Raw genomic sequence first — 27,512 nt, forward strand, 5'->3', positions numbered from 1 at the left:
GAAGCAGTCTATAAGATGAGGGTATGGAGGTTTTTCTGGATGATCATGTCCTGTACCGAGTCCATGGTTGCCTTGAGCAACGTTGTATCGGTGGCATTCGTGTAGTGGATATAAATCTCTCGATCGGGAATTCGGTTAATGCCGCGGAACCTATCAGCAAAATACCTGGCCGCCGCGTCGAAATCGGAATTAGAGCCGTTGAAATCCGGGAAATGCTTGGAAACCGGTGAAATTCCGAGCTTTCCCTTGAAGAGATCAATCTTGTTCAAAAACAATATAATCGGCTTTCGCTTGAACCACTCGCCATTCACTAATGACTCGAAAAGCATCATCGCCTCATGCATTTGGTTCTTTGAGGGGAAATTAGTCAGGTTCTTCTTCATATAAAGCAGGAAGGCAGGGCAAGGCGAAAGCTATGATTGAGAACTTACCGCATTCTGGTCTTCAACAAGACATTGGTCGTACCCAGATAAAGCGACCATGAAAAGGAGACATTGGACACCCTCAAAGCAGTGAATCCACTTTTTCCGCTCAGATCGTTGTCCACCTACATCCATCATGCGAAAATTCATTTGGCCGAGTTCAAACAGAGTTTCCGTGATTCCTGTGGTCCGCAAGCGGGCTTGCAGCATGTCTTGATTGTCAGGAAGCCAGTCACTTGCAAATATCCGATCGAGAGAGTTGAAGAAGCTGATGAACAGTCAATACTTGCCCGTTACGGGAAAATGCAAAGTTGAAACTCACTAATGAAGGTTATCATGAAGGGCAAATTCATGCCCTCGGGCAACAGCTTTTTGAACACCGCTATCATCCCACATATCCCTCATGGCATCACGGACCTTAAGATCTGCGAAAGACTCGTCGGATCCCACATCAGGCTCTAGATTATCGATAAGTCCCGCCAACGGCTGAGCACAGAAAAATATAGGTCAGTCTTAGAAGCCAAAAAAAAAAAAAAAAAAAATGGAACAAGGGCTTATGGGTATACCTTCGTGCTACCATACTGAAATTCAATATTCTCTGCACGCATAATCTCCAACAAGACCTTAAATGCAATGACAATATTGGAATATATTACTGCACGTGTTTGTCGGCGCTCATCCTCGGGGAAGCCTCCAGAGTGGATAATGCGCATTTGCTTTATAATAGTTGATTTTCCCGACTCGCCAGCACCTACACAGATAATAGGTAAGTCCGAATTCGGTTTTCAAAAAAAAGAAAAAAACCAAAACCAAAGACTGAACATGACGCATACCAAGCAGAAGGATTTTGATTGTCCGATCCATCACTTTCTTGTCATTCTTCAAAGCCTTGTCGATTCTAGCATTTTGTTGGACTGCCTCCTTATCATCTGCATTAATAGGCTTTGAACTCATGCAACCCATTTTGTATACTAAGGATTGCAAGGATCACTGTAGAAATCAAAGAGAAAAAAGTCAGCGGGAATGCGGAAACCAGTCGCTCATAGAAAAGAGTCGATGCCGACATGCGACGAAATCAAGAGTCCAGGTGCATGCAAATAGTTCCCGAGCTGAATCAGGGATACGCCCATCCCATGTCAGCAGGCCATTCGCAGGACCATTATCGAGACATGTATTGACGATAGAACTCCAAATACGAGGTTACAGATCGACTTCTTTGGGGCATTACTAACCGATTATGGAAATACAAATAACCAACAGAAATCAACTTTTGTTTCTGTCCGGAACGCAGTGAATATCGCAGTTCCTCGACAGAGGCAACAAGAGCATTCAAATTGTCTGATCACCGAGCCTCGGGACACTGACAAGGCACAAGCAGTTTGTTGAGGCTGTCGAGAAGCCTCCCCACTTCAAATTCCCGTTGCAATGAAGATGAACTCCCACTGCAAATTAAACCAACAACCTTTGTCGCCACGGCAAATCCGAAGGATGTTTCTGAGATACGAAATCGATTAAACGAGCGAAACAGGGATCCACGAAGAGCCGAGAGGGAATTCCAGCTCCGACTGGGACCGGGTTGTACTGCAGACGTTGACGTTCCAAAAATCCGGAGGTTCGGTCAGCTTTAAGTAGAGACACCAGTGATTGTTCGCGAGTCGATGGGAGAGGGCGGCAAAGTGTTCCAAAAGAGAGATGGAGGGAGGGAGAGCGAGCGAGAAGGAGGAAAAGAAAGTTGCTCTTTACTACCGATGGGGATTTTCGGCTCTGGAAGCGGATTCGGGGGCTCGTTAAGGCGGGTCTGGATTCCGTTCAGATACTGACGGATTACGATTAAGTCCCGGAGAATGATACAGAGGGGGGAAATAGAAAAATGATCCGGTGTCAGTATAGGAGGACGTAGTACATCTCTGTCGTCCCACAGCAGCCGAGCGAAAATTGAGCCACAAACGATGACGAGGGGAGGGAAGAGGGAGAGAGAAAGAAGCAGTGAGAATCGGGATGAATGATGATGACCTTGGTATAATCGGACAGTCTGGAAGTGTAAGCAACCGAAGTAGCGTCGTCAATTTGTTGACTATATTCCATCAAGTCTGATCGGAGGGGAGGGGGCCATTGTGGCAGCGCGGGTCAGCGACTCACTAAACTAGTTATTAGCGGAGATTGGGAGTAGTCATCATGCAGTGGACTTTTAGTTCGGCGTGGCCTTTGGGTCTCACACCGTCTAAGAAGGTTTCTGGCGGGTAGCAATGCACTCCCTTAGTCAGAACCTTCCATGGTTTGGTTAGTCGAATTCCAGCGAATCTCTTCTAGTCCTGTTAGTCGCCCGTCTAGCTCCGTCTAGTCGCTTGGCTCTAGCAAGACCCAGTTGCACTTTGACTTTCTCTATTCTCACTCTCTAGAATTGCGACGTGGACTGCCATGTGAGTGGTGTAGGGGACCGCCCGTCGCTCCACTCCTAAGATCCATTCAGGATTCTTCGTTCATTCTTGTCTGACCAGGTTCGTTAGAGCCGATTGGAGCTGGAGAATAAGGTAAGGTCCGTAAAGGCTAGCCATTACCCAGCCAGGTAGAGGTTCCTAAGAGCCTAAGGTACCTGGTCCTACACTGCGATCAGGTTAGAACATTCCATCCATCCAGAGTTAACCCGTAAGGTATAGGTATATTCCATCCACTGAAAAATTACCTCAGATCCGAATGAGATACGGTATACCCAGTACTACAGAGTTTGAACAAGGGAAATGGATAGGCACATCGATCCATGCTGACCACCCATGAATTGATTCTTCATCCCTGGCCCCCATTTGATGACCATGCAGTGAAACCTAAAATAAGATGTTCCTCCATACTGTCTAATTTTGGATATGATGAACCATTTCTTTCTGCTTTTTGCACATACATACATACATATGCACCCTCCAGTCGATGCAATCTGACGGTTGACCATATCACCAACACGCACAAGATACGCCAGTAGACCCAGTCTCAAACTCAAGTTCCCACTGTACTAGCAAACACTACAACCGAACAGCGCCACGAGGCTCGCTTTCGATGCATTGGCAATTAGGCATGCACAGATCGACGGTGTATTTATTTATTTGCTTTGAGCAATTGGAGGACTGCTCCTTTTGGAATACGATCCAAAATCCGAATGGTTACAAATTCCATCAGCAAATCCATTGGACGTGTCTCCACGAACCTGGATGTCCCCCCCAATTTTTCCCTCGTAGGGATTGATTATCTACCGCTTATGAAGGAATAAAACTTATGAAAAAAAAAAAAAAAAAAAAAAAAAAAAGGAAAAAATAACCATTCCTTTTCATTTCCCCCTATTAATTCAACACGTCAAGACGATAGGGGAAATAGGCCAGAAATGAGTACCTCAATCAACCCCCTAAATTAATATATTTAAAAATAACTTGAATCTCGCTAGCGACAATTCGTGCTTCCTACAGCGAATGCTGGACATCATCACACCCCACGGACATAGGACTTACCATCAATTTGAATTAACAATACGAAGCATCTACCTATCTACTTATTAACTGTTACTAATAGGTACTCCGATCGGAGCATCGTAATAAAAGCCGTTACCAGGATTGTTGATTAATTTTCGAGCCATGTATCGTCCATGGAAGCTCCTGTTTCTGATTGATCGAATCCCAGTGCTTTGTTCCCTAATTTATACGGACATGAGTACTCGGTAAGAAGTATAGGGAATCCATAACTGACTCTTGTTTTGGTTTTTCCCTCTGCCAGATCAAATCCTGACCCCTAACCAGCAGCGTCTATCTTTACAGGTGTCCAAATGCCTAAGGCCCTCCTATACAGGAGACACTTAAAATATTAACAGAGACCAAGAAACAACCGAAGCCGAACTCTTCCCTAAAGGAGAAATAGCAGAGTGGGGGTCGCTCAGCTCGGCTTCCGTGCTTCCGGTTTCATCTACACAGCGAGCCAAACACCGTCGCTGCTCTAAGGCAGGGGGGTCCTTTTCAGCCTGTCAGGATCAGTCAGTCAATGTGCGATACAAAGGATCGATCCCTCGGGTTTTCTTGCTAGGAATGACAGTAAGGAACTAGAATACAAACAGCATATGGCTATCTCCTGTCCCAAATCATATCCCAGTTAGTCCTTGTGCAAAAATAAGCCATCCATAAATTGAAAAAGACTATTTATGAGGCAGGCAATAATTGCAGATAGAGATAGTCTAAATTCACATCATTGTCGATCAGCACTGAAGCTAATCAGGCTAGTTCAAGATTACACTGCAAAAGATATGTCTGTGCGTGATGTTTGGACCAGAAACTGTGGTCCTCCGCTCCATCGTTGCATATACTCTGTAGGATTTGTGTTTCATCTCTTTATTCACTCAATAATTGGAAATACTATAGTAAATACAAGGCTTCGAAGCAGTCCTATTGTGCGATCAATACAATACTTCACTGAAAACGACCAAAAACGACTCACCGCTATTATATGGATAATCGGGAGAACAAGACAAGGTTGAACCAGTCCGATAGCGTTTGTGTTGCGCTCCGCTCCATTCCATTCAAGATCATTGGGACATTCAGGGCAACACAGTGGCCGAACATCGAATAATCCTGTCAAGCATCTTCACAAGACTGGGTTATACGTCCGAGGACAGAGCAACGCGAAAACAAAAGAGGGGGTAAATATACATAGAACATAAACCCTACGGAGTAGAAGTTCAATGGTCAGCAACCTACTTGCACTACCAGGTGTGAGGCGCATGGCTCTCAGATGAGGTTTACACTCGTTCTGAAAGGCAATTGGCCATATGGCATCCCAACAAAGCATTCAGCCGTGGCTTACGCAAGGATACCAATAAGCTACGCTTGGTGCTAGGAATCTCCGTGTCACTCAAATTACTTAAATGTCCAAAGTGAATGAACCCGGTAGTCGGGCCAGGATGATCATATTAAGATAGCCCCACGAGCATTCATAGTAATTGATCTACTAGTAGCAAAGTACTCCGCGTCACTGCAGCCAAGCAGCTGTGTGTTATACATACTTGTGCACGCCTTAAGGCACTCTTTGGGGCACGTACTCTGGTTTTAAATCTGTCTGCATGATTTTAACGGCGCGAGCTTGATTGGAAGTGAAGCGAGTTGCGCCTCCCAGTGTATTACGCAAAACATGTTTATACATACCACATATACAATGATCACAACTGACAGAAAATCAGCAAGTTATGTAACAAATATTACCACCACTCATACATACATACATACATACATACATACATATATGTATATGTACATACTATCGTGACCGCATTTCTTTGGGTGAGCCGAGCGTGGTGTTGTTGATATACAATTTCAGGTACCGGAGTTCTCTCTCTCAATGCGGATATTCATGCATCTTAGCTACACCTTAATTTTGTAAAAGCCGTAATAATGACTCTATTTTTCCACTTGAAGAAGAGTAGGCTATTTATTGTTAATAAATAAGGAACAATAAAAAAAAGAAGGGGTGTGAGCCCGACCGGATTTGAACCGATAACCTTTCGATCTGGAGTCGAACGCGCTACCGTTGCGCCACAGGCCCATTTATATTGTAAATTATAATTTTATTTGAATTTGTAAGCCCGATTATTAGACATCCTATGCCCAATGACTTTTGGCATCAACAACATTATAATACAGTTCATTCAGGCAGGTCAGTGGTATTGAATCATATTCAGTAATTTAATACTGAAAAAAAAATATATCTGTATTAAGTATATGTTACCAGGTACGGAGTAGATAAGCTATATTGGAGTGCGTCAAGTAAGTGTGCGTGTACCTGGGCATGATCTAGGACAAAAATATATATATATAGAACCACGTAGAAAATATACAAACAAAAATCACACTCTGCATAACCAGAGCCTAGGGCAGGGGCTTGATAGGGCTGAAATGCCAAGCCAGAAATCCACAATCAACTGCCAGCCCAATACAGCATGTCAGCACGTTACACAGATATAGATAGGTAAAAAACTCTCTCGACAAGAGAGGGATTGAATGTCGGGAAGAGCATCATGGCGATCACTCGATATGTCACCGTGAGCATCAGCTGATCAGGATACTAATACATAAGAATAAAGTGCTGCGTTTCCCTCTTTTATCCACTAAAGAGCAATATACGACAAGTACGGAGCGCCTAACGCCTTATTTCGGGTAACTACTGCACGACACCCACCAGGCTTAACCGATAACGGGTGGTCTTGGAATCATTATGCTATAACTAGTCTAGTCCACGCAATGAGATTGTAGGTTGGCCTGGACAGGGCGTGTAATGACTTATGGAGTATTGGCACCCGCCATGTGGGAGTGTGGAGCAAAGAAGTAATTCCAGGTCACTGGGACTACGTTGACTCCTCACCCAGGATTGGCCAGGGACAATTAGAATGTCCGTACTTGAAGTATCTAAGTAGTAGATGGGATGCATCCTATCCTGCATGTCATACACTACACTGGCCGGACCACTATATATCTCCATTGCCTATGCTTTGTAGGTTGATTTTAGCAGTATTCGGAGAAGAACATTAGGGGTTACTGCTTGTCACATACTCTGTTATCTGTGGGGTGTTCCGTAACGTGGAGACAACTGGAGACTGTACTTCGGCGAAACAGGCTAAGGATCTAACGATATGACACTCGAGATTATAAGGAAATAAAGGAAGGACAAACACTTGGCTCTGGATATTGCGCACTTCTCTTCTGCAGAGTAGTATGGTATGGTCTGGGATATTTTGATCTTGCAAAGCCTTCTGAGTACATACGTCATTTTGAGAAATTTTGAGAAATTTATTTAGCATTTCTTATGGGTTGTGATACAGTAACAGACATGATCATACGACATGTGCTACATATAGTAAAAGTAAGGTATTTCTTTTTGGCCTATATCTAGGAAAACTATATAACGATCTATAAGATCAATAAATAGTCTTAGGAGGGGTGGTATGTTTACTGTGTCTAGATATGAACTCTGTGATGTAGCACGTTTAGCTCAAGGGGGAAACAGGAACAGACACTCTCATTGATATTAGTGTACCTTGTTAGTTCGTTGAAGCCTTTGAGACCGTAGGTTGTACGACAACCAAGCGAGAGGTACGGCGAACCGTACAGACCAATATAGCATTTCGTTCCTTCCCAACACGGTAAACAGAGCAGAACGCAACATGTAATAAAATCCAGAGATTCATGGCCCATGCGCTTAATCATCAAGTGGGCCATTTATTGGCCTTTACCATGCATGAGCCATGCACCTTTCCTACCACTTGCTATTTTTGGTACTTCTAAGTCCGTTGACAGTTTTTCCAACAAGGGAAAAGCCAAAAGCAGCGTATAATGTACTCTGAAGAGGTAAAATAGGAAAAAATGAATCGCATGAACCCGACCGGATTTGAACCGATAACCTCTCGATCTGGAGTCGAACGCGCTACCGTTGCGCCACAGGTCCAGGCCTGTTAAATTGAAGTTGCCTTTTTGATTATATAAATTAGTCTTCTTATTTTGAATATATTCCTTTCTCTTTTCTAATCTCCGGGTTTTACTTCTGACAGTCAGTATAAACCTTGACTCTATACAGGTTTGCGAGGCAAAGGGCCGTGAATATGGGTGCAAATATGCCAATAGCAAGACAGAATGTGTTTTTCATAGCAGTAACTTTTATACATTGTTCAATTTTATGGTGGAAAAAATTCATATTGAGCGACCAGCAACTCGATCTCCAACTCTGCAAGATCCTTTCTTTTCTTGAATTCCCTAACCGGTCCATAAATATTACACATGCTAATCGCTTATAGGACCGGTTTGTTTTCAGTGAATTTGGGTCTGGCGTTCCAACTTCAGATTGGCGAAGACAATAAGTCTATCGTCTATGGAGTTTAAATATTCCAGAGCTGCTTTGTCATATCAACAGAGTGAATGGTTACCATGCGCGATCCCCAACCAAGACGAGAACCAACTTATACCAAAAAGGAAATGCCTGTTTTTATAAGTGTACGCCCTCCCACCCGCCAAATATAAAAAAAAAAAGCGGGCCTTAGGTGTCACTTTCTGAAGCTGGATGCAGTACCAAAGAAGGAATCGACCTGCGAGATGAAGCCGGCACCTCATGCCTCGTTCATAAAGGGGATCTGGGCTCCGATTTAGTGGTTAATTCCCCATTTATTGCCTTTCACACTCTCATTACCCATAGAACTAGGTAGAAATCTCATCCGACTATGGGGGAAGGAGACAGGTTTGAGCTGGAAGAATATAATCAAAGCCCCAACTGATATACCATTTGACAAGGGCAATTATGAGGCCCATATCCCCACCAATATCTTCATGGGAGAGGGCCTGGAGTTAATACGTTTCAACCGAAAAGGCGACAAGTTGCTCCGTATCAAAGGCCTCTCCAGCCAGCAGAAGAACCTTGGTTACTCTGGAAATGCTTGCAGACCGGAGGTATGCTGTTCATAGGAGATCCTCTAAAATGGCCAACACGGGCAGATGATATTTGGATATTTTTGAAGAGGCAAGCTTCCATCCTCCCTCATATTGTTAATGACACATAAATAGTGGCTTGGGTGAACCAAAAGATTTTTGGTTCACCCCATGTACAGTAATCATCCTAGGATTGCAGTTGTTCTCTCCAGGATACCTCTCCAATTCACGCAAAACTGCACAAATGATTAAAAACATTTGACATCTCTGTGAGATCAAGAGCATGAAAAAATTCAGAAACGGGACCATGGAAGAATTAAAGCTGAGAGGAAGATGTGAAAACGGCGGGAACTGGAGTTCGATATCATGGCTTTTTGGCCAGGTGTCGATGAGTAGTAGGCAAATACTCAGTTAAGTAGTAGGGAAATCTATTGTACATGGAAGCAAGGAGAATAAAATAGTGTGCATTCGGTATGTGACAATCCTATCAAAGGTTTTATTCGATTGTGAGAATGGATATACAAGCCACGCAACGTGAGAAATGATCAGACTTCCCTACATATATCTTAAAGCGGTCCGACGATCGAGGTTCCTTATAGTCTGGTAGCCATTGAGTGTAGAAATTGTCAAGAGAGAGGAAAAAAGAGATATCCTAAAGGAAGAGGCATGAAAAAGCACCATAAGGGCAGAATTAATCTTATAGAATCCTACTCGTCAAATACTAGTGTCGATACAGAAATACCACAAATATGGCTCTCCAAGAGTCCATCGGTTTTTAGGTGCTTGAATGGTAATTTTCCTGAATCAATAACTAGTTAACTATAAAACTAACTTAGACGTATTTTTAGCGTATTTTCTGGACCACGATGAGCTGGCACCCGCTTACGGAACATGGTTACCTGGATAGATATGATTTGCAAGACGCTCGGATTTACTAGTTAACCCGAAGTTGTAGTAAGCTAATTATTCAAGCCTGGGACCAATAGTTGGCCTGAAGAAACCGTTTAGAACAACAAAAGCATCAAGTTGAACAATCAGCTATGTGACAAATATGTAATATACACAGAATTGGTGGAGCTGTCTGCCTCACAATTTTACATTCTGGCTCTTGAAAGAATCATCCAGTTGGATTCCTATGTTTGACTTCTGTTTACACTAGGCTTATATAAGCTACCCCCCTGGCAGGCATGTCATCTACATATCACAAGCGTCGCTCGGCATAAGACATGAGCTCCGACAAACAGCTATCCTTCAAGGGCTGTAGCCTCAGGCAGGTCATCATGGTGCATCCATTTGCGATTTTATCTTTTATTTCAATTTCCTACTATCTCTGGTCTCTTTTACCGGGTTTGTCAACCACTCACCTATTGTTGCCAAGTCCACTGACTCATGTGCATATAGCAAGCAGTCCGTCTGAGCATATCCCCCCCCAGTGCGTGGCATCTTCAGTTTGCGAGACACCTGAATGTGTGCACGCTGCTTCTGAAATTCTTTACAATTTAGACCCTAACCATGTGAAAATCGATCCTTGCACCAACTTCGATCAATATGTTTGTGGAGGTTGGAGAGAAAGACATGACATGCGTCCTGATCAAGGGTCGATATTTGCCGGCACTTTTATGGCCGAAGAAGCTCAGTCACGACTCCGTCATGTACTGGAATCGCCAGAAGACCCTGAGCCATCGGACGCCAAGAATATGGGGAAATTAAAAGCGGCCTACAGTGCATGTATGGATGAAGCAGCGTTGAAGGATCGCGGTAGCAAACCATTGCAGGACCTACTCGCAAGTTTTAAGAAAGTATATGCTGTAGGGTCTACCACAAGTGCTGACGTCAACCTGACAGATGCAATTCTGCATCTTATGGAGTCTGGCGTTGAAGCCCTGGTGTCCACTTTTGTATCAGTTAGTTTATCTCCTTGTTCTCGTACTGTAACCGCGCTGACCATTTAGCCTGATGATCGTGACCCGGACTCGATTGCTGTTTTTGCTAACCCACTCCGCGAAATCGGACTTCCGGCAAGAGAGTATTACAACAACACTAACCTGGTGGCCGAATACTCCAAGGTGCTGGATGAGGTCCTTGCTAAGTTTGTTGATACCAAAACAGACAGTGCCATCAGTGATGTGGTAGCATTTGAAAAACGATTGGCCGATGTCACTCCAGACACGCAGTCCCAGGAAGATGTGACCAAATACTATAACCCGTTGAGTGTTAAAGATACGCAGTCACTTTTGCCGCAGATTTCCTTATCTGGAATCATTGCAGCTTTGGGACCTACGGATTACAAGACCGACCGCTTGATTGTCGGCTCCCCCTCGTATATGAAATCATTGTCGACTATTTTGAAGGAAACCCCAAGGGAGACAGTGCAGCTATATTTCCAATGGAAGATTATCCAGGCATATGTGGACTATATTGAAGATGTGAAAATGAAGCCTCTGCTGGAATTCAACAACAAACTTGCAGGCAAAAACCCGCAGGCTACTGAAGATCGGTGGCGCAAATGCATCGCGACCTTGGATGAAGACCTAGGTTGGATTCTTAGCCGGTTTTATGTCCTTGACGCCTTCTCTGAAGCATCAAAGAATCTTGGTGACCAAATCGTCTCCGATATAAAAGAGCGTTTTATGTTTACGCTCCACCAGACAGACTGGATGTCTCCCGAGGTGAGAAAACTGGGAATTCAGAAAGTGGAAAACATTGTGCAAAAGATTGGTTATCCAAGCAAGAGTCCCAATGTGTTGGATCCGGCGGATGTGGAGAAGTATTACGCGGACCTGAAGATATCAAATAACACACTCTTTGAGAACTCTCAAGCCGCCGCGAAGTTTGGTCTCCGAAAGGCATGGTCGAAGCTCGGGATGCCAACGGATCGAAATGAATGGAGTATGACCGCCCCGACTGTAAACGCATATTACAATCCTCCTGGAAACGAGATCGTATTCCCTGCGGGCATCATGCAGCCTCCAACCTTTTATGGCCCGGCCGCCCCTCTCTACCTGGCATATGGAGCGTTTGGGGCGGTCAGTGGGCATGAACTTTCACACGGTAAGTAGTGGACTTGATAAATCCGATACGGATGACTTCCGCTTATACTGTGTTGCAGCCTTCGACTCGACGGGTAGACACTACGATGAGACTGGGAATTACACCAATTGGTGGGATGACAAGACGGTGGAAGGCTTTGAAAAGCGGGCACAGTGCTTTGTCGACCAGTATTCCAACTTTACCATACCGGGAGAGGATTCAAAGCCTCTCCATGTGAATGGACGTCTAACCCTCGGGGAGAACATTGCAGACGCTGGAGGTCTCGCGGCGGCCTTTCATTCTTGGAAAAAACGCGACGAAGCGTCCCCTGATCCTCATCTTCCCGGACTCTCTGAATTCACCAAGGAGCAGCTTTTCTTCGTCTCGTATGCGAACTGGTGGTGTAGCAAGACGACGCTCGAAGCCGCCCGAGAGGCCATTTTTAACGACCCACACGCCCCCAAGCCGGCCCGGATCATTGTAAGTGATTATTTCCCTTAATATAACCAGCCCGTGAATAGCGCTAATAAGAAGTACTGTAGGGGACGATGGCAAACTCTGTTGAGTTCAAGGAGGCTTTCAACTGTCCCAGCAAGGAACCTGTATGCAAGCTCTGGTAGCGGAATAGGATGCACCCTAATATACTTCCTAATTAAGTAGTTACTTGGGCCAGATATGGAATCATATTTTGGTCTTTCACGGGGAGTTATGCTGGCGCTGGTTATCATGACGTTATTCAATGTAATGTAGACAGTATCGCTGTTAGGAATTTTGTTCTGTTTCAGGATAATACATCATTCCCAGTAAGTGCTTAACTGCTTATGGTAGATTCATTTATCAGACAGCGGCGCAAGTATTTAGGAATGCTATAGTCACCCACTAATATTGACCACTGAAGGGCATTCAATTTGCCTGAAGTTATATAATTCCATCCATCAATATATGATATCCTATCATATCCCATAAATAAGAATAGAAATTATAATACATTATTGTGAATCCAGTTATAAGGGTGTGTTCTGTGCGTCGAGAGCGATACTGCTCATCTACTTAAACTAGAAAACACCATACCTGTACTCCATAGTTTTTATTTTTTTAATTTACATACATATTAGCAGTTTGCAAGTCTCCAACTATCCCGAGTCATTTCAGCCCGCCACTCCCATGACTGGGGAATCAGATACATTGTTTTTGGTGGGTTGGGTTGGAATGGGGCGGAAGATGGAAATTTGGGAGCTGAAAAATGAGGATATATCGATTAATCAATTGATCGACATCCCTCTTAATACAAACAACTGCAAAGATTCCAGAGGGGATAATACGATAATAATATTCCATTGAAATTGTGAATATTTCCACTTGTAGGGGTCACATTGTGAGAATGAAGAGAGCCGTAAGAGAAAAAGGGGACCAAGAGGGGCCGATATATTACTACATAACTACTACTCTAAAGGTCCTTGGGATTTCTTTGATTAGCCAGATGGTCAGGAACCGTTAAATGCCAATTAAAACAATCTAGGAACTGACCCTTCTAGGGGCTAGTGCTCCTTGTTGGACGACGCCGTTTGGTGGGCTAATTGTGAGACTACAGTGGGCTCTTCAACTGGCGTTCATACTCCTCTAGTTATAAGGGTTGACGATAACTTATGTACTCCGTATTCCGTATTCCGTACTCCACATGGAATATGGATCATAGCCAAGAACTCGCCAATGCAAGATTGATTGGGGGTGTTCCCCAAGGAGCACGAGAATGTTATAGATAAGATCGGAACCCCGGAAGCGGCCACTCCCTAGAATCGGCCACCGAGTTTGACATTTGACTGCATCCAACAACACTAATATAGACTATATTTGGAATTCAAGTAAACACTCTTCTAGAGCTCGTTGCAGCACTTTATCTGACGTCTTTTCAGCTTCATGTTCCCCATGTTTGTGTAAAGGGCTGGAGCCCATTTGACCTCTCGGGCCAATGTCCCTATTATCCCTGTTGTCCCTATTGTCCCTATTGTCCCTATTATTGTCCCTACTGTCCCTATTGTCCCTATTATTGTCCCTACTGTCCCTACTGTCCCTTTTGGCCCTGTTGGCACCTTTAGCCCATCGGCCCTCGATCCATGTCACGTGACTTTTCCACATTGTTTGTTTACCGCTCATTTTCCTCTTCCTTTCTTCCCTTCAACGATTCCTTTTTGTACATAACCTATCTCATAGGTTCTACGGGTTCAGCCCCTGACAGTTTGTCCTGATATCGTCGTTTTTCTCCTCTACTTCCTCTATTGTCTTCTTGATATTTTCTATATTAGAAACTTAGTATTTGGATCTGTAGTTAGCTTTTGCCTAATTTTATGGCTAGATAGGCGATCAATAAGTGCCTTTTGCTTGTGGATAGTATCTTGGTAATCTGCCTTATCTGTCTGGAGTTGATCAATTGCCTTGCCTGCTTTATAAACGACTAGCCGAAGATCTTTAGTTATACCTTGCTTCTGCCTTAGAAGCTTAATATTACTATAAATTTGACGGTGGCCTCTAGGTGTTGTATGCAATGGATCAGGACCTATTTAGTGCACTTTGTGTGATGGTTTGGTTGTCTCTGCGCTAGTAGAGATAAAACCACTTGACCATATAAAAAGGTACAAGACGACTGATCGAAGATCAGTCGCATCTAGCGCCCTATATAGTATGTTACAGGTTCAGCCTGTGACACTTTGGGCTTGGTGTTTTGGGAATTTCTTGGTGTTTTGGCTGAATTCGGAGCTGGGAGGACTTAAGGATTTAGGGTTTCAGGATGTAAACTGGCCGCTTTCCATCCATTTTTTAATAAGGAAGATTAAATAACTCCAAACGAGCCTTTGATAGCATTAAACAAAGCGCTCCGTCTTAACTGGCAAGGCATTATCCAAATAAGTTAGCTCGGCTATCCCCGGCCGACAATGAGATTTTATGGATGAAAATGACCCTAAATACAATGGCTAAAGAAGGTGGTAAGAATATGGAGGCATAAAAGGAACGTAAACTTCATATTAATAACATTATCAAAGAAAATCTATGTTTTTATAATTCTTATGCCCGTCCAAAATGCATCCGATAGGAATCATTGTTTGGCTTAGTTTCAGGAAGAAATTAATCCTTCAACCACTATAAATCAATATCTGTAATGTCCATCCATTCTTTGAAGTTGTAATAAGCTAATACGGTATATTTTCCCCTGAAAGCTATAAAGTTTGTGAATCTTTTCCTTTAAAAATAACAAGTGGCCAGATTTTTGCTCGGCAGGCGGATATTGTCTCAAGAATAGTTACCCGCTCCCTAGATTCAGGAGATTGAATATAAGTATAGTTTTTTCGTGCCTTTCCAAGAACCTGGAAACTTATATATACTCCTAAGGCAATTCCATGCTCATGCATATTCCATATATTCTCTGGTTGTATATTGTATCTTGTTTTTATAGTAGAAAAGAGGTTGTAGAAGGCTTCAACTTGATCTGGCTGGGTATTTTGGGTTCAGAAGGCACCAGTTCGTCTTCCAACCATTAAGGCAACTTGTGGATTTCGTTTTATAAATTTTGGCGCCTATTCTTTGCCAAGCGTGGCATTAACTCCAAGCATATCTATGACTAAGCATATCTATGATTCGATGGGCCATTTCTTGTACACAGGCATAGGAGGGAGGAAATTCTTGCTGATCCTGCTTAATTATCCATTGAGCTAGGAATTTCTCTTGTATAAGACTTAATCTTTGTTGATGATGACTTTGCAGCTTATCCTTATAACCAGCAACTCTGCGGCAGAGGGTTGTTCGGGGGATGTTATATGCATTTGAAACTGCTTTTAATCAAGTATAAACACTATTCTAAATATCTTGAAGAGCAATGAGATATAGTATTTTCATTAGGAGTTATTTTGAATGATGGTGGTGGTTGTAGGAGAAAGAGTAGTGGAATTCGACGCGTTTGATGCGGGTGGCCGATTCTAGGGGTGGCCGCTTCCGGGGGTTCGATCTTAATTACAGACTTCTGGGTCTCCGGTCGCCTTCGACGTGATAGATCGGAAATGCCTTATTCTTTCTAACTCGGCAGGAGAAGCCCTGAAACAGCCAAGTACGAGTACTTCGTACAGGTTCATGGGATCGACCTGTTCTTGAGGCCATGAATTACTACGCTTCGTATCACTCTTGATAGAATTGCGTAGACCATGCATTTTGCATTTTCTGTCCCATTGCTGCACAGGCCCAGGAGGATTGCGATGGACGAGTTGAAGCCGATATTAGTATTCGCTATAATTGCGGACTGGTCCTTTTGACGTATTTGATGTGGAGTAGCAGGCAAAATACACTGTGATGAGTATGAACCACCCTGCGACATCTGATATGTCTTTGTTTTTGGGGAGATGTATAGACACTTCTATCATCCCATACTAGCAAGGTACCTGAGATGAAGTGAAACATGTATGTATCATGACTCCCAACCAGAGGAAAGACATTCTATTTGCTCATTATCATCCGGGAACTGGAAGAATTCCCCAGGAAAAATGCGCCTTGGGTCGACTTTGGTCCGAATGCGATGACTTCAACGTGGACGGAGGACAAAGCGCCGGAATTTTACGATTGACATCCCCTCGGCCTGCAAGATGACCTCAGAGAGCGAGGATCGCAACAATGCCGTGCTGCTGGGAGTAAGCACTGTGATATTGGTTTGTTAATAGCAATAGTTCTGGTTGATATGATCTGAAGCGGATGGCGACAGCCTTGCGAAGGAATATGGAAGAAGTACTAAGTACTTAGTATGACCCTCTCCACTGCAGTATGGATCCATTCTGAATTAGTTGGCTCCTTGGACGATGACGACGACGATTACTATGTGTATCCTACTGCTCATCCTGACTTAATTGCCGTCTGTCCTACAAAGTATGTAGGGAAGATGCAGCATTCCCCTCAGTCCTAGAACGATCTAAAAGGGACTACGTAGATCGTCCTTCAGCTGACCGACTCTTCCTGCGCACATGGAGTAGACTGGAGGTGATACCAAGCAGTTGATTGATCCAAAGGATGACGACAAAAATAACCGTAACGAGGCGCAGTTCCCATGGAACTGAACGCGGTTGATTTTCCTCATCTTCTTTTCTCCGATGGTTCCGCCCGTTGGAACCGCACCTGTCCAGTTCTGCCCTTTTTTTATTTGTTTTTTATTCTTTTTAAAAACATATGTAGTAAAATCAATAATAGGCAAATTAACTAAAAAACCTCCTTTGCAAGTCTGAAGTCCCCACTAAAGATCGAAGTCAACCACGTTAATTAATTAATGAGACCATTGGCGCGTCTCACTCGGTTGCTCTCTTTTTAGGTCGGCTCCACCACGCGAGGCCTCCACTTTGTCTGTTGTGATCTCTCTTGTTCTTCTTGCTCCTTGTTCTTGTTTACTCTCAGCTTGTCACAAGAGAATTATCATTCCTGCTTGGCTGTTTCATTGATCCTCTTTGTGTCTACTTACCACCGTCCATGTCGGATATTCGTCACCCCAACTTCTGCTAATTACACTTGCCTCGGTCTGGTCATGTCGTGTCGCAAGCACGGATTGCCATCCCAACCTGGGCTGCTCCTGCATTCCTATTCCACTTAATTCTTCCTTAGTCTACAAGTGCGGACGGGGCTTTCTTTGGTTGCTCACAGGTTTACGGGGGATCCTTCGGTCGGTGGTGGTGGTGTAGGGAAAAAAAAAAGTGGCTGTGATTGAATTCTTCGCCATGGACTCACCCTCATCAACTCCCAGTGACCTTGCGAGAGTGCCAAATAAAATGCAAAAGGGCCAATGGTCGGCTTTATTTGAACGATCTCCCAATGCCAGTGCCCCCGAAAAGACCGAGGTTCAGTATGCGACGTCCAATCTACGTCGTGCACACACGGTAGCACAGGGGAGGAACATGGGGACCAAAACAAGCATGGGTCTGAAAGCCGCAAAGGAGCGAATGACCACCTCGCTTCTTCGTGTCAAGGACAGTCAAGAGTTACTCCACAAGCGGTCGTCTAGGCGCCTTGATCTCTCTGTTTCCCCGCGTGATACCCTGGCAGGTGCGCGGGAGCCCAATCACTTCGCCGTTGCTAACGTTGGGCAAAACGGGAAGATATTCCTGAGGTAAGATCGGCTCAGGATGCCCTGGATGGACAACGTGGGTATCACAGTCTTGGAACAGAATAGCTAACTGGTCCTACCATCTCGCAGACCGATTCGTAACCCACCGCGCCAGGAATCTTGTTTTTCACCATTTGTCTCATCCGTCTACCAATCCGGAGAGGCATACCTTCACCCACACGCGTCCAGTGGCCATGCTGCGGACGACCCTTCTCGGTGGTCGAATTCCCAACTATCTGAGCTTCGCCCAGAGCTGATCCTGGAAGAGAGTGGCGAGGACGGCGAATCGGTTTACACGGAGTCACGATCTGCATATCATCACCCTCGGCCTCGGCCGCACCAGAGGGCGCGCTCGTTCTCGACCATTTCAGAGCAACGGTCGACCTCACGTCTAGGACAACACGGGGAGTTTCGACTTTTCATTGATCGTCCAAAAGATCGGCCCAAATCTGCGGATGGATCTTTACGCCCGACCCTGGACACCTCGATTTCTCAGTATCACTTGGACATGTCGCGACTCAATGTTGGTGGAAGTGCGCGTCTGCATAGCTCTGTATACTCGAGAACGTCGTCGTCGGTCAATTTTCGGACTTCGCGACTCTTGACAGACAACAAGGATGCCGGCCCAATACGTGATGTCTACGCGGACCCGAATCGACCTTCATTTGCGGCCTCTATGTTCTCGGGTGCGGCGGCCATCGAGCTGGCACGACACTCCTCTGCTACCGGCAAGCCCGTATTCTACGAATTGAAGGAGCCCATTGAGCCGAGCATCTTCGAAACCCTGGTGTCTGAGATGGATGACGGATCGGTTGTCCGCTACGTACCGGGCAGCAAGAATATTAGTGCTGCCACCCCAGCGCGGATCGTTGCGCAGATATCCTCCGAATCTTTCATGGACTATGAGCTGGTGTCGGATTTCTTCCTCACTTTCCGGTCATATCTATCCACCCGCATCTTACTCGCACTTTTGCTTGCGCGGCTGCAATGGGCGATCAATCGCCTCCAGGACGATGGGAGGATTATCCGCATTCGCACGTTCGCGGCCCTCCGACATTGGATCTTGAATTACTTCGTCGACGATTTCGTCCCCGACTACGACCTGCGCAGTCGTTTCTGCGAGACTATCAACGACCTGTACGAAAACGTGAAAGCTCGACATGGTGGTGGCATGAGTGATCTGAAAATTCTCATTGATCTCAAGCGTTGCTGGTATGGAAAATGCGCCGCGTACTGGAATTTCCACGATCAACACGGTGTATATCAAACCCCAGATCACCTCATCGTCCCCGGCGGTGATCCCCAGCTAGACCATAGCAGTCGTGACGGCTGTCCGGTGAACGTCGTTTTAACCAAAAGCAACCAGGGGGGCGAAATCCACGAGAGTGAACGCTATCATGCCACTCTGCATGATCGCAAAAATTCTTCCACCACAGCCAGAAGTATGCCCATATCGTCAAAAAGTGATCGGAGTGTTCATGCAACTTCTTGTTCGTTGCCCCCCAAATCGCCGAAGCGCCTCTCTATGTCTTACGCTGGAACGAAGGCCCCCTATCCAGTACCTGTGGTTCCAGAGAACCAAATGTACCCAGCACAAGACCCCCCTTCTTCCTCGCCTATTATTCTGAGACGGTTACCCTTCCATGGCCATGCACACAAACGCAGTGGCAGCTTCTCTGACTCTGTCCGGGATGACAGAGCGCCTCTGCCACTCCTTAAGCTCGACCACCAGGGTTCCTTACCGGCCCAAGAGGTCCTGCCCCTCGGTGAGCTAATACGTGGCGAGCTTTTCCCTCCAGCAGAGTCGTACATGACTATCATGGCTCCACCTTCCCCGCCGTTGCCATCATCGAATGACACACCTGCTTCGGTTCACCGAAGTAATTCAGACGTGACCTCTAAACCTTCGTCATCGACTTCAGGTATGAAGACAATCATTGGGTCGATTCGTCGGGCGCTGAACAGCAGAAACGGCGGGCAAAATGCCTCTTCTCGCAATCCAAATGGGCCATCAGTCCGAGGGAAAACATCCGCCCTGCCGAACAATGTTGTATTTGGGTCTGATGCTTACCGAGATAGAAAGGTAGCAGCAGCTACCAAGAAGCCCGTGAGGATTGACACGCTCTGTGACGAAGCTTTGCGGCTGTACCAGAATGCTGTGACCGGCCCTGCCCACTCCAAAGGAAGCGATCCGTCTCAGGGGACTACGGCTCTCCAGGGGAAGAATCCACAGCGAGGGTCGGGTCAATATGTGGAATCCGTTCTACATGCTGCCCCATTCGACCGGTCCCGATTAAAAAGCCGACTAACGGAAGGCAGTGAGTCTATTGTCATTGTAGATGACGCCGGCCAGTGTGGCCATGTCATGTCAGGAGCAATACAAAACCCGGCCACAAGACTGGGGCGGTCCCCTCGGTTTCGCGACGTGGAGTACACGCCCGCAGCCCCTAAGGTCCCTTCTTTTCTCTCCGTGTCTCAACGATCGACGGTAGCAGGGGATGAGAATTCATCGACTATTTTTTATGATGATATGGAATCGAGGTCGCTGCGTCGAAACTCACAGCTTTTGCGTCCACCTGGATTTTCCGCCGTACGGCGATCAACCTCAGCAGAACGCGGATCTGAAACATGGAGGGGGACCTCGCCATCTCTACGCCTTCGAAAGTATGCCTCGTTTCAAAGTGGTATCTCCAAGCATCTTGTCAGCATAGGTGATGACCCGAACATTCCTACTGTATATCAACGACCCCAGGAAGCTTGCGAGAGACAAGCTGGCCCAACGCTTCGCCGAAGACCCGGGGGCGACTTGCGGCAAATGCGCAATGAGCTGGGGCTCCGGATGTGCACCAGCTCAGGGTCGTGTGGATCTGATACGATGGACCGCAGTTCTGTCGCCGAGAGTGCGGCCACCTGCTTCAGGGATGCTGACTCCAGGCCCCAGACTAGTCTTGTGCCTCCTAATCCGCACTTCTCCCTAATCCAGACACATTCGTCGCAGAATATACAGGGCTCTTTCGAGGCGGCTATTGCACGGTTCGCTCAAATTCCTGACGATGATGATGGAGGGATTGAATCAACGTTGCTGAAGCTCGAAGGCAAATGGGGATCCAGCAGGACGCCCCTCATTCATTCAGAGAAGTCAACTCAAGCACTGGGTAGCTCCCGTGAACGAGAGCTGTTCTACCATGGTAATGCATATTTTGGGCCGTATAGTCGTCCGGCTCTCGAAACTAGCCTTCAGAGACACCGCACCATTACCGGGGATCCTCTGGCCTGTTCGCCAGTCCGTAGTCGACTTGTTCATCGCCGACCTTATTCGGACTCTATCGCAGAATCTGATGACTCGTACAACTCCATACCGCTTCTCGAGAGGGGACTGAGCGACGAATCCATGAAAAAGCCTGTGACGAGCCGGGTGACTTCGCACCCTACTGTACCCCCGCGGCTGCAGTTAGGCAACACCTCATCTCGTGACGCCTCCGACGTGGGATCGTCGCACACGTCGCTCGATATAGTCAAGAAGACGGAAAGTATCAAGTGCATTCCACGGGGGTCAACGCTTCCCCTATCTGGATCCAGACATTCTAGGAATAATTCTAGCCCCCTCTCAGGTCTATCTTCTGAGATCTCTGTTGACCTGATAGATCACGAAGAGGCTATGGAAATGTACCGACTCTCTGTGGACACACGAAGTTTGGGCGATTCCTCTCTCGGACTCCCTCCGCATCCTCTAGCCCATCATCCTCCCTCTCCTCCAATGACGATACAGAACCCTCACTCTGTGGCATCTTGTGCGACTGCTCTGAAACCGGTTCTATACCAGACGCAGCCTCTGACACCGGACCCATCGCCGACAAAGAAGTATACTGAACCGGCCAATGGCCGGGCATTTGCCATGCAGCAGGTCTCGGGTGACGTGCTTTCCAGGTCGGAGAAGGACCGCCAACACCATGAACCTCTGAAAGCATTGGGGCCTGATCATGTACCATTTGTGCTTTCCTGCGAGTCTCAGATACTTGCGCAGCAGTTCACGTTGTTGGAAATGGCGGCACTGAGTGAGGTGGATTGGAAGGACCTGGTTGACATGAAATGGAGCAGTTGTCCTCCTTCCACCCTCAGCTGGGTGCAATTCCTCCTGGACGACGAGCGCCGAGGCATTGACCTGGTTGTGGGTCGATTCAACCTCATGGTCAAATGGGTTCTGTCGGAGATTATGCTCACACGCGACGTCCACGAGCGGGCATGTACCATCTCCAAGTTTATCCACACTGCCGTCCATGCGCGCCGAATGTGCAACTACGCAACAATGCTCCAGATTGCCATTGCCCTGTCATCGACCGACTGCTCCCGACTCCAGAGCACATGGGCCTGCGTGCCAGCGGACGACCGACGCCTCCTGATGGACATGGAACTGCTCATCCAGCCAGTTCGCAATTTCCACGATCTCCGAGTGGAAATGGAGACGGCGGATGCCCAGGAGGGCTGCATTCCGTTTGTTGGTAGGTTTTCTTTCTTCACTTCTTTGGTCGCAAGTGGGATGTTGATTAATTGAATAATAGGATTGTATGTCCACGACCTCACCTATAATGCACAGAAGCCAGCCCAGGTGGCAGCTCACGATGGGGAGCCATTGATCAACTTCGAGCGATACCGCACGACGGCCAAAATCGTCAAAAGTCTTCTGAGATTGATCGATGCCAGTACGAAGTACACGCTAGAGCCGGTCCCGGGCATTATCGAGCGCTGTCTTTGGATTGCTTCGTTGTCGGAAGAGGAGATCCAAACACGCAGCAAACAACTCGCTTGATCCTCTCAGGGAGGGGCACTGCGGAATGTACAAATATGAGAAAAAAAAAAAAAAAAAAAATCTCGCATGCTGGAGTTTTAGATTTGGTTATGTTTTGTTTGGTTTTCTGCACTTTTTCATATATCCTAATAATACCCTTGATGATATTCCTGCGTCTGCTGCGATGGATATATCCCTGGACGAGATGATGATGTCTTGATTATGATGAACTGGTTCTCTGTACACTAGATTTTTGCATTTGCATTGGCATCTGCGTGAGATGTGTTTATTCGTACAGCATTTGCATGATTCCTCCGGAGGCAGCGTTGTATTCATTGATTTATTCTTGACCTGCTAAGAAGAACAAGAAGAAGAGAGTAATAGTAGTAATAATAGTACAATATTATATTCCGCCTAATTACCCGTGTCTAAAGTGGAGCTTTGTTTGAGATTAACAGAAAGCTGCATCACTGGCCCTTTTGATCTACTTGAGGCGGCACCAACATGGGTACCCGCCTTCTCTCTCTCTATCTGTCATCTCTCTATTTCTTGTCCTTTTCAATCCTCCCTACTTTATCCCTTCTCAACCGAAGGAGGAGAAGGCTTTCATACCCAATTTTATCTCAACTCTCTTCTCTTCCTCCATGGAGCTAGTCGCTCGATCCTCCCTCACCCCTAACTGCTTCTTGACCTCCCCCGCCTAATTATCATTTCCTCTTTCATCCACGATGGAGTCGACTACCTCTCCCCGCAGCTCCTCCGACGATCTCGACGGTCGCAACGGCAGTGTCTCGCCCCAAAACCCTCACCCGGCTGGTCTTCCAGACGATTTACCAAAATCATTGGATGACCGTCGTTCGGTGCCTATGATCCCTCAAGAGACAGAGATGTACGATGCCTGGCAAGGTTCGCAATCCTTCCTTTCTTTGTGCTTCCAGTTCGCTTCCTCATCCCGGACACGGCCGGCCGCAGAAGTTCGTATTGGAATAGTTGGATCTCGTCTTTTCGTTTCCTTTTCCTTTGGTCATTTGATCCGGGTCTAAGAGTTGTGGAGTACTGACATAAATATTTGAATATATGTAGGTCAATCCCAATTTCTCACAACCCCCGTGGCTGCGAAACCGTTGAGTTTCAGTCTGGCTCTGGATGACCATTCGCATGACGACGAACATACCATACAGGCCCATTATGGTCGCGGTCTTACGTCGGTAGCAGATGATGATAACGAATCCACCTCCACCGCCCTACTAGAGGACAGCGATGCCCGTTTGATGGAGATGCTTGCGGCGCAGGCGGCCCACAGAGAGGTAGACTCGCTAGGGGCCGACGAAGATACCATCGTTACCGATGAGAAGCTATCGGAAGCGGAGAGGCGGGATATTCTCCAGCGGGGGTTGAATATGGCCGCCAGCAACGGCGACGTGGAGCGCGTTCACAAACTGGTGCAAGGCAAAGCAAAGGACTACGTTGATGTGAATATGCCGGATGAGGAGGGAACGGTGCCGCTGATCTACGCTAGCTGCTTTGTGCGTGGTCCCTTCCCTTTTTACCACTGTGGCGACGTCGGGGACGTCGGCTGACTTCGACTAGGGACATCAGGACGTGGTGTCAGCCCTGCTGGATGCAGGCGCCAATGTCGACCAGCAGGATCGTAATCAATGGAGTGCCTTGATGTGGGCGATGACGAACCGACACAAAACCATCGCTAAGATCCTCCTCGACCACGGAGCGTCTCCGGATATCAAGTCCTCATCTGGCGGGACGGCGTTCGACTTCGCTCAGCCAGGCAGCGAAATCTCGGAGTATCTACATGAAAATGGCTACAGCTTTGGCCCGAGTGCCATCGAGGACGATTTCTACGATTCCGGATTCGCGCACGGTCGCTTCGAGGAGGAGATCGCCGAGAATGAGATGAAACGACGCATGATGATGGAGGAGAGTGCAATCAACTTGGAAGTGGACTTGTCGAGCCTGGGGCTGGACGAGAAATTTGACGTAAGTCAAACTGCCCACCCCTTCTGTCACTACTGTCTGTCGACGATCTGTCAGACTAACTTCCTGGATGGTAGGCCCTTGATGAAGAGGATCTGGAAGAAGAACAGCAGGAGTTTGTCTGGGATCGATGCCTCAACGACCAGATGTTTGTCTTCCAGGAGAACGAATTGGAAAGGATTTTGGACATTATCATCACCAATATGACTCCGCAGCGCTCCCCGTCGCAAAAACCCGTCCCGGCAAATCTCCTTTTCCTCAGTGCGCGGTACGCGTATTACCATGCCAGCCCCGAACTCCTGGCCAATCTGTTGGTTTCGGCAACGGACAAGATCAACGATGTGGTCGAACGCCATCAATGGGACATGACGATCCTTGCGTTTTGGATGTCCAACGCCACCCTGCTTCTACATTATTTGAAAAAGGACGGCGGCCTGGTGGAAGCTACGGTGGAGTTCCAGCTGCACCTGGCCGAACTGATCAACGAGATCTTCATCCTGATCATTCGCGACGCCGAGCGCCGGATGAACAAAGTGTTAGACGCGGCCATTCTGGACCATGAAACCATCCCAGGATTAGAGGATGTCCATTTTCAGAACGAATGGAAACTTTTTCGTCCCAAATCCAAGGCCAAAGCCCCAGAACTGGACGAGAAGCGATTCCGGCCGCCCTCCCCTCGACGGCGAGCCCAGATCTCGCCGCGGAATATTACCTCCTTACTGTCGTCGACGCTCTTCGTTCTTGACCTCTACGATGTCCACTCCATCATTACCACGCAGATTCTTTCGCAGCTCCTCTACTGGTTGGGGGCAGAGATCTTCAACCGCATTATGACCACCAAACGATACTTGGCCCGGACTAAGGCGATGCAGATCCGCATGAACGTATCAACCTTGGAGGACTGGGCCCGCAACAACAACCGACAACCCGAGCACTACGAAAACGGGTCCACCACCTGCACCGGCGAAAGCACCATGGAGGCGGCACGTGGGCACCTGGCGCCAGTCATCCAGCTCCTGCAGTGGCTGCAATGCTTCTCGTCGCTGGGTGATGACTTCGAGTCGCTCGTCACCACTTTACTTCAGCTGCAGCAGTTGACGCCGGCCCAGCTTCTGCACGCGGTCAAGTCATATCGACCCGAGGTGGGCGAGAAAGGACTGACCAAGCCAGCGATGAAGTTTCTGATCGAGTTACAACGCGACCCGGATCTCCTAGGCCGGGAGCAGGCGAAACTGCAACGGGCACAGGAGACGACGGCAACGGCGACGGCAGGAGCAGGATCAGAGGAGCGTCCCGAGACACCTCGACCGGAGCCAGCGACACCTCGAGCGTCCGAGGCGTCCCCATCGGCGTCGACTGCCTCACCAGGATCTATCCACGCCTCGATGCGGATGGATGAGCGCAATGGGGCGCACGGGATCTTCCTGGATCCATCGATGACCCTTCCCTTCTCGCTACCAACCAGTACGGACATGCTGATCAGCTATGGCGCGGGCTGGGGAGGCACGAATCGAGAACGAGCGCGCAAGTATATTCCAACGGTACCGCCGGAGGTCCTGAGTCGATTCGATCGCGATGGGTAAAACTGTTGGAGTAAGTGTCGGTGGGTGAGAAAGAAACGAAAGAAGTACGACAGGAACAGGTTTGGAGGAGAGAGACTCAGTGTGATATACCCCCTTTGCGCACTAGATCTTGATTTGGAATTGGGACTGAGTATATAAGAGAAGTGATTTGTTCTGAACGATGGTGAGATTGAGACTAGGGATGTAACGGTCGTAAGGGCGCCTGTGGATGACCCGGGGGGTTACCCGATTGGGGCATCGGGTGAAACACGCCTCCGTTTTGGTAATCGCACGCGACAGGCGTTTACGATCCACTTTTGCCAGGCATCGACATTTCTTCATCCTCAGCCATTGGCATCAGTTCTTTCGATGGATTGGGTCATCTTCTTCCGTTCTTACTTTCTTTTTATTTTTTTTCTTTTGATTCATCTTTCTTTAATATTTATTCATTCATGGATGGATCGCTCACCATTCCAGTGCCGATGGAAGAAGACATTGGCCGTCCTTCTGGAACTTTCAACCGGACCGACCCGCCCACTCGATACACTATACAGACACTACTAGCCTTACTCTGCGTCGTCAGACGATGACGCCCTAGTGTCCAACACCAACGATCCACTTGACTATCGTCTCTCGCTTTCAGTCTCTCTCTTTCAGTCTCTATCTCTGTCTCTCTGTCTCTTTCTATCTCTCTCTCCGCGGATCCGAGAATCGGCCGCGTCATTCTACCTTCCCCGCAACCCACGCGTCAGGCAGCCACCGCGTCATTCTCAGGCAGACTGCTACTGCCCGATCTGGCTAGTGTGTTCCGGGCTCCTGGCCTATTCGGGTAAGTCGGCTTTTCCTGTTTGGACAATTCCCTGATTGGGCGATCTGGGGATTTTCTTGGGCTTCTTTTCTACGCTTGTTTGGCTGCCTATGCTTGTTTTTCTGGCCTGTCGCCCTGCGGCTTGCCTGGTTTCCACCTCTCTTCATCGGTGTCCACTGACTCGGGCCCCTCGGGATGCTTTGACATGTCGCTCCCAGCATTGGGGTGGTGAATCCCCCTTCTCTCAGTCTCTTGGTCTCCTAAAGTATCTTTCTGCCTATCTGTCAATTGCTTCCCGACTGTTCGCATTCCTTCTTCCCTCCTTCTCCCCTGCTCCTCCCCCGTCACCTGGT

General features: G+C 47.2%; 4 protein-coding genes and 2 non-coding genes across 6 annotated transcripts; 3 read left to right on the top strand and 3 right to left on the bottom strand.

Moving 5' to 3' along the window:
- Positions 1-8: 8 nt before the first annotated feature.
- ATNIH1004_007791 (guanine nucleotide-binding protein subunit alpha) lies at positions 9-1,385 on the bottom strand (the record flags this gene model as incomplete). Its single annotated transcript, XM_033572409.1, has 5 exons — positions 9-350; positions 432-690; positions 745-908; positions 989-1,173; positions 1,256-1,385. The coding sequence occupies 5 exons, from the start codon at positions 1,383-1,385 to the stop codon at positions 9-11; spliced, it is 1,080 nt and encodes a 359-aa protein (XP_033425724.1).
- Positions 1,386-5,918: 4,533 nt separating this feature from the next.
- Positions 5,919-5,990, bottom strand: ATNIH1004_007792. Its single transcript has one exon. It is a non-coding gene; the product is annotated as a tRNA-Trp (tRNA).
- A 1,824-nt stretch (positions 5,991-7,814) lies between these two features.
- ATNIH1004_007793 lies at positions 7,815-7,886 on the bottom strand. The gene has a single exon. It is a non-coding gene; the product is annotated as a tRNA-Trp (tRNA).
- A 2,551-nt stretch (positions 7,887-10,437) lies between these two features.
- On the top strand, positions 10,438-12,507 carry ATNIH1004_007794 (M13 family metallopeptidase; the record flags this gene model as incomplete). The annotated part of the gene is made up of 4 exons (XM_033572410.1): positions 10,438-10,761; positions 10,810-11,908; positions 11,967-12,367; positions 12,430-12,507. The coding sequence occupies 4 exons, from the start codon at positions 10,438-10,440 to the stop codon at positions 12,505-12,507; spliced, it is 1,902 nt and encodes a 633-aa protein (XP_033425725.1).
- A 5,118-nt stretch (positions 12,508-17,625) lies between these two features.
- Positions 17,626-22,818, top strand: LTE1 (mitotic regulator LTE1; the record flags this gene model as incomplete). Its single annotated transcript, XM_033572411.1, has 3 exons — positions 17,626-18,014; positions 18,102-22,510; positions 22,571-22,818. 3 exons carry the CDS (start codon positions 17,626-17,628, stop codon positions 22,816-22,818), a joined length of 5,046 nt encoding a protein of 1,681 aa, XP_033425726.1.
- Positions 22,819-23,525: 707 nt separating this feature from the next.
- ATNIH1004_007796 (DIL and Ankyrin domain protein) lies at positions 23,526-26,372 on the top strand (the record flags this gene model as incomplete). The annotated part of the gene is made up of 4 exons (XM_033572412.1): positions 23,526-23,775; positions 23,881-24,323; positions 24,388-24,792; positions 24,867-26,372. 4 exons carry the CDS (start codon positions 23,526-23,528, stop codon positions 26,370-26,372), a joined length of 2,604 nt encoding a protein of 867 aa, XP_033425727.1.
- Positions 26,373-27,512: the final 1,140 nt, after the last annotated feature.

Source organism: Aspergillus tanneri (assembly GCF_003426965.1).
Source record: "Aspergillus tanneri strain NIH1004 chromosome Unknown AapTan_7_pilon_pilon_pilon, whole genome shotgun sequence".
Classification (NCBI taxonomy): Eukaryota; Fungi; Ascomycota; class Eurotiomycetes; order Eurotiales; family Aspergillaceae; genus Aspergillus; species Aspergillus tanneri.